Source organism: Salvelinus sp. IW2-2015, unplaced genomic scaffold (assembly GCF_002910315.2).
Source record: "Salvelinus sp. IW2-2015 unplaced genomic scaffold, ASM291031v2 Un_scaffold2117, whole genome shotgun sequence".
Lineage (NCBI taxonomy): Eukaryota > Metazoa > Chordata > Actinopteri > Salmoniformes > Salmonidae > Salvelinus > Salvelinus sp. IW2-2015.
This window is the reverse complement of record NW_019943454.1, coordinates 115,912-122,678: the sequence shown is the minus strand read 5'-3', so window position 1 is coordinate 122,678 and position 6,767 is coordinate 115,912. Positions and strand designations below refer to the sequence as shown.

At 44.7% G+C, this 6,767-nt stretch overlaps 1 protein-coding gene across 1 annotated transcript in view; it reads left to right on the top strand.

Annotated features, from left to right (window-relative positions):
* The window catches only part of hce2l1 (high choriolytic enzyme 2-like 1), a gene marked incomplete at its 5' end in the record, with an annotated part of 9,486 nt that extends 3,134 nt beyond the window's left edge, over positions 1-6,352 (top strand). The window contains 3 exons of the mRNA XM_070440010.1: positions 8-33; positions 6,105-6,229; positions 6,339-6,352. Coding sequence (XP_070296111.1) covers positions 8-33; positions 6,105-6,229; positions 6,339-6,352 — 165 coding nt within the window. The remainder of the gene's footprint in view (positions 1-7; positions 34-6,104; positions 6,230-6,338) is intronic.
* Between the last annotated feature and the right edge of the window lie 415 nt (positions 6,353-6,767).

Sequence of the window (6,767 nt, the reverse complement as noted above, 5' to 3'; positions counted from 1 at the left end):
ATGATTACGGGTCTCCATCATGCACTATGGCAGGTGAGGTTGGTTTATTTAAAATCAAAAACCAATTTTACATGCGCCGAATACAACAGGTTTAGACTTTACCGTGAAATTCTTACTTACGAGCCCCTTAGTATGGTAACTGCATCACCCCTTAGTATGGTAACTACACCACCCCTTAGTATGGTAACTACATCACCCCTTAGTATGGTAACTGCACCACCCTTAGTATGGTAAACTACTCACCCCTAGTATGGTAAACTACACCTCCCCTTAGTATGGTAACTACACCACCCCTTAGTATGGTAACTGCACCACCCCTTAGTATGGTAACTACATCACCCCTTAGTATGGTAACTACACCCACCCTTAGTATGGTAACTACACCACCCCTTAGTATGGTAACTACATCACCCCTTAGTATGGTAACTACATCACCCCTTAGTATGGTACTAATTCAACCCTTAGTAGCGAACTACACCACCCCTTAGTATGGTAACACCTATCTCACCCCTTAGTATGGTAACTTGCACACACCCCTTAGTATGGTAACTGCATCACCCCTTAGTATGGTAACTACACCACCCCTTTAGTATGGTATACTACATCACCCCTTAGTATGGTAACTGCACCACCCCTTAGTATGGGTAACTGCACCAACCCCTTAGTATGGTAACTACATCACCCCTTAGTATGAACTCACCACCCCTTAGTATGGTAACACACCACCCTTAGTATGGTAAAACTACAGCACCCCTTAGAATGGTAACTACATCACCCTTAGTATGGTAACTACATCACCCCTTAGTATGGTAACTCACCACCCCTTAGTATTGGTACTGCACCACCCTTAGTATGGTAACCATCACCCCTTAGTATGGTAACTACATCACCCCTTAGATGGTAACTACATCCACCTTAGTTGGTAACTGCATCACCCCTTAGTATGGTAACTGCATCACCCCTTAGTATGGTAACTACACCACCCCTAGTATGGTAACTGCATCACCCCTTAGTATGGTAACTGCATCACCCCTTAGTATGCGTAACTACACCACCCTTAGTAATGGTAACTACATCACCCCTTAGTATGGTAACTACATCACCCTTAGTAATGGTAACTGCATCACCCCTTAGTATGGTAACTACATCCACCCCTTAGTATGGTAACTACATCACCCCTTAGTATGGGTAATACATCACCCCTTAGTATGGTAACTGCTCCCCCCTTAGTATAGTAACTACATCACCCCTTAGTATGGTAACTACATCACCCTTAGTAGGTAACTTGCACACCCTTAGTATGGTAACTACACCACCCTTTAGTATGGTAACTACACACCCTTAGTATGGTAACTGCACACCCCTTAGTATGGTAACTACACCCCCCTTAGTATGGTAACTACACACCACCTTAGTATGGTAACTACCACCCCTTAGTATGGTAACTACATCCACCCTGAGTATGGTAACTGCATCACCCCTTAGTATGGTTAACTACACCACCCCTTAGTATGGTAACTAATCACCCCTTAGTATGGTAACTACATCACCCCTTAGTATGGAACTGCAATCACCCCTTAGTATGGACACACACCCCTTAGTATGGTAACTTACATCACCCCTTAGTGTATGGTAACTGCACCACCCCTTAGTATTGGTAACTACACCACCCCTTAGTATGGTAACTACATCACCCCTTAGTATGGTAACTGCACCACCCTTGTATGGTAACACATCACCCCTTAGTATGGTAACTACACCACCCCTTAGTATGGTAACTACATCACCCTTAGTATGAACTACACACCCTTAGTATGGTAACTCATCACCCCTTAGTATGGTAACTTGATCCACCCCTTAGTATGGTAACTACACTCACCCCTTAGTATGGGAACTGCATCACCCTTAGTATGGTAACTGCATCACCCCTAGACTAGTATGGTAACTACACCACCCCGTAGTATGTAACTACATCACCCTTAGTCATGGTAACTGCATCACCCCTTAGTATGGTAATACACCCACCCCTTAGTATGGTAAACTACCATCACCCCTTAGTATGGTAACTACACACCCCTTAGTATGGTAACTACACATCAACCCCTTAGTTATGGTAACTGCATCACCCCTTAGTATGGTAACACTTACACCACCCTTAGTATGGTAACTACATCACCCTTAGTATGGAACTACATCACCCCTTAGTATGGTAACTGCATCACCCCTTAGTATCGGTAACTACACCCACCCCTTAGTATGGTAACTACATCACCCCTTAGTATGGTAACTGCACCACCCCTAGTATGGTAACTACACCACCCTTAGAGATGGTAACTACATCACCCCTTGTATGGTAACTGCACCACCCCTAGTATGGTAACTACATCACCCCTCTAGTATGGTAACACACCACCCCTTAGTATGGTAACTACACACCCTTAGTATGGTAACTACACACCCCTTAGTATGGTAACTCATCACCCCCCTTAGTATGGTAACTACACCACCCCTTAGTATGGTAACTACACACCCCTTAGTATGGTAAACTACATCACCCCTTAGTATGGTAACTGCATCCACCCCTTAGTATTGGTAAATACACCACCCCTTAGTATGTAACGACATCACCCCTTAGTATGAACTCACCACCCCTTAGTATGGTAACTCACACCCCTAGGTATGTAACTACATCACCCTTAGTATGGTACTGGCACACCCTTGTATGGTAACTACATCACCCCTTAGTATGGTAACTACACCACCCTAGTTGGTAACTACACCACCCCTTAGTATGTAACTACATCACCTTATTATGGTAACTGCATCACCCCTTAGTATGGGTAACTACATCACCCCTGTATGGTAACTACACCACCCCTTAGATATGGTAACTACACCACCCCTTAGTATGGTAACTACACCACCCTTAGTATGGAAACTGAACCACCCCTTAGTATGTACGGATCACCCCTGATGTAACTACACCACCCCTTAGTATGGTAACTACACCACCCTTAGTAGGTAACTACAATCAACCCTTAGTATGGTAACTGCACCCACCCCTTAGTATTGGTAACTACATCACCCCTTAGTATGGTAACTACACCACCCCTTAGTATGGTAACTACAACCACCCCTTAGTATTGGTAAACTCACCACCCCTTAGTATGGTAACTACACCACCCCTTAGTATTGGTAACTGCACTACCACTTATAGTGATGGTAACTGCATCACCCCTTAGTATGGTAACTGCACACCCCTTAGTATGGTAACTACATCACCCCTTAGTATGTAACTACACACCCCTTAGTATGGTAACTACACCACCCCTTAGTATGGTAACTACATCACCCCTTAGTAGATACCTACACCACCCCCTAGTAATGGTAACTACCACCACCCTTAGTATGGTATAACTGCTATCATCACCCCTAGTTATGGTAACGCACCCCTAGTATGGTAACTGCACCATTCGACCGGCAGTATTGGTATGTAACTGCACCACCCTTAGTATGGTAACTGCATCACCCCTTAGTATGGAAATACATCACCCCTTAGTATGGTAACTGCACCACCCCTTGAGTTTGATGTAACTGCACCGCCCTCAGATAGCAAGGTGATACAGAGGGTACTGTACAGTAAGTACATCAGTACACCCCCTGGGGCCAAACTACCTGCCATCCAGGAACTCTATACCAGAGGAAGGGCCGGGAATATTTTCAAAGACCCCAGCCACCCAAGCCATAGACTGTCTCTGCTAACGCACGGCAAACAGTACCGGAGCGCCAAATCTACCGTTACTCTGACTCTATGCACACTCACTGGACTCTACCCACACACTCACACAGGGTGAACAGGGAGTACAGCACACACCCCTGTGGGGCCCCGTGTTCAGGGTCAGCCTGGCGGAGGTGATGTTACCTACCCTCACCACCTGGAGGCGGCCCGTCAGGAAGTCCAGGATCCAGTTGTAGGGTGAGGGGTTCAGTCCCAGGGTCCCGAGCTTGGTGATGAGCTAGGATGGCACTATGGTGTTGAACACTAAGCTGTAGCCAGTGAACAGCATTCTCACATAGGTATTCCTCTTGTGTAGGTGGGTGAGGGCAGTGTCGAGTGCAATAGAGATTGTGTCGTATGTGGATTTGTTGGGGCGGTATGCGAATTGGAGTGGGTCCAGGGTGTCTGGGATGATGGTGTTGATGTGAGCCATTACCAGCCTTTCAAAGGATTTCATGGCTGCAGGTGTGAATGCTACGGAAAGATAGTTGTTTAGGCAGGTTACCTTGGTGTTCTTGGACCCAGAGACTATGCTGGTCTGCTTGAAACATGTTGGGATTACAGACTGGGACAAGGACATGTTGAAAATGTCTGTGAAGACACTTGCCAGCTGGTCTGCGCATGCTCTGAGTACACGTCCTGATGTTCCTCCTTGCTAGTGTTCACCTGTTTAAAATTCTTATTCACATCCGCCACGGAGAGCGTGATCAAACAGCCATCTGGAACAGCAGGAGCTCTCATGTCAGGGTCTTGTATGCGTTTCTATGGGTAGAGTAAAAGTGGTCCAGAGTGTTAGTGCGGCGCTGGAGATGTGTTGGTAAAAGTGTGGTAAAAAAAACATTTCACTCTCCCTGCGTTAAAGACTCCGTTTACTAGAAACTCTGCCTCTGCGTTGTCTTGTTTGTGGCCCTGTACAGCTCGTTGAGGGCCTGCTTTAGTGCCATTTTCGTCTTGTGGTGGGATGTAGACAGCAGTGATGATTACAGATGAAAACTCTCTTGGTAGATTAAAAGGTTTGCAATTTACCGTGAGGTATTCTAGTTCAGGTGAGTAAAAGCTGGAGACTTCCTTCACACTTAAAGCAGCGCACCAGTTGTTGTTTACAAAGAGGGACACCTCTCCCCCTTTGGTTTTGCCTGAGTCCGCTGTCCAGTCGCGACAAAGCATGGAGAAACCCTAAAGTTTTTCATGTTTATATCGCCCGTCAGCCAAGTTTCTGAAAAGCATAGAATATTACAGCTTTTCACATCCCGTTGGTAGGAAACTCTCAAACAGAGCTCGTCCATCTAGTTCTTCAGTGACTGGACGTTTGCCAATAAAACAGAGGGGGTATCGGACGATTTTCTCTGTATCTGAGCCTAAGGAGGACTCCAGGGTTGTGTTCTAAGGTTGTGTTCTAAGGTTGTGTTCTAATGTTCGGTTCTAAGGTTGTGTTCTAATGTTCAGTTCTAAGGTTGTGTTCTAATGTTAGGTTCTAAGGTTGTGCTCCAATGTTTGGTTCTAAGGTTATGTTCTAATGTTCAGTTCTAAGGGTGTGTTCTAATGTTCGGTTCTAAGGTTGTGTTCTAATGTGCGGTTCTAAGGTTGTGTTCTAATGTTCGGTCCTAAAGTTGTGTTCTAATGTTAGGTTCTAAGGTTGTGTTCTAATGTTCGGTTCTAAGGTTGTGGTCTAATGTTCGGTTCTAAGGTTGTGTTCTAATGTTCGGTTCTAAGGGCGCGTTATAACGGTCGGTTCTAAGGTCGTGTTCTAATGGTCGGTTCTAAGGTCGTGTTCTAATAGTCAGTTCTAAGGTTGTGTTCCAATGTTCGGTTCTAAGGCTGTGTTCTAATGTTCGGTTCTAAGGTTGTTCTCTAATGTCCGGTTCTAAGGTTGTGTTATAATGTTTGGTTCTAAGGTTGTGCTCTAATGTTCGGTTCTATGTTTCAGTTTAAAGTTTGTGGTTCTAGATGTATCGGTTCTAAGGTTGTGTTCTAATGTGTCGGTTCTAAGGTTGTGTTCTAATGTTCGGCTTAGTAAGGTTGTTCTCTAATGTCCGATTCTAAGGTTGTGTTATAATGTTTGGTTCTAAGGTTGTGCTCTAATGTTCGGTTCTAATGTTCAGTTCTAAGTTTGTGTTCTAATGTTCGGTTCTAAGGTTGTGTTCTAAGTTTGTGTTCTAATGTTCGGTTCTAAGGTTTGGTTCTAAGGTTGTGCTCTAATGTTTGGTTCTAATGTTCGGTTCTAAGGTTGTGCTCTAATGTTCGGTTSTAATGTTCAGTTCTAAGGTTGTGTTATAATGTTGGGTTCTAAGGCTGTGTTCTGCTAAGGTTGCGTTCTCTGATTCAGGTATGCCTTCTCAGAGGACGGTGGCCCAACCATCATCCCCAAACCAGATCCCAACATTCCTATTGGTCAGCGAGACGGCCCCAGTGTTGTGGACATACAGAAGATAAACCTACTGTATGAATGTGGTACGTARTTTAACAGCTTCTCCATCTCAGTGTATATGGCATGTTTAAGTGTTTGTGAACAGTAKGTTTTCATGGCATCACTAGTACAGTGTTTCATTTTGTCTGCTAGGTGGCCTGGTGTAACTCCGATGAAGAACTGTCAGCGTAGACCGCAATCCACTTACAAACCCATGGAACGAGTCATATCCCATTTTTAACGATACATATTTTAATCGTGTTTTATGAAACTTAAGATTGAGACATGTCAATAAAGTCTGYTACAGGTGTTGTACAGTGTGATTTTAAAGTGTGAGATGTCGTATGGTCGTTGTCACAACTGATGACCACATGGGGGGGATTAATGGGCAACCCAGCATGCATCTGCTGCATGGCGATCAGGGTGATCCTTCTCAGTCCAAGACCATTCTAATCATTCATGACAGCTCCTCTTCAGCAGACTAACACCTTGCATGGCAGCGGGAACTGACACCTCATTCATACWTATCTGCCTATGCTCCATACAAAGGCACACAGTTATAAGACATTTGTTTTCTACATA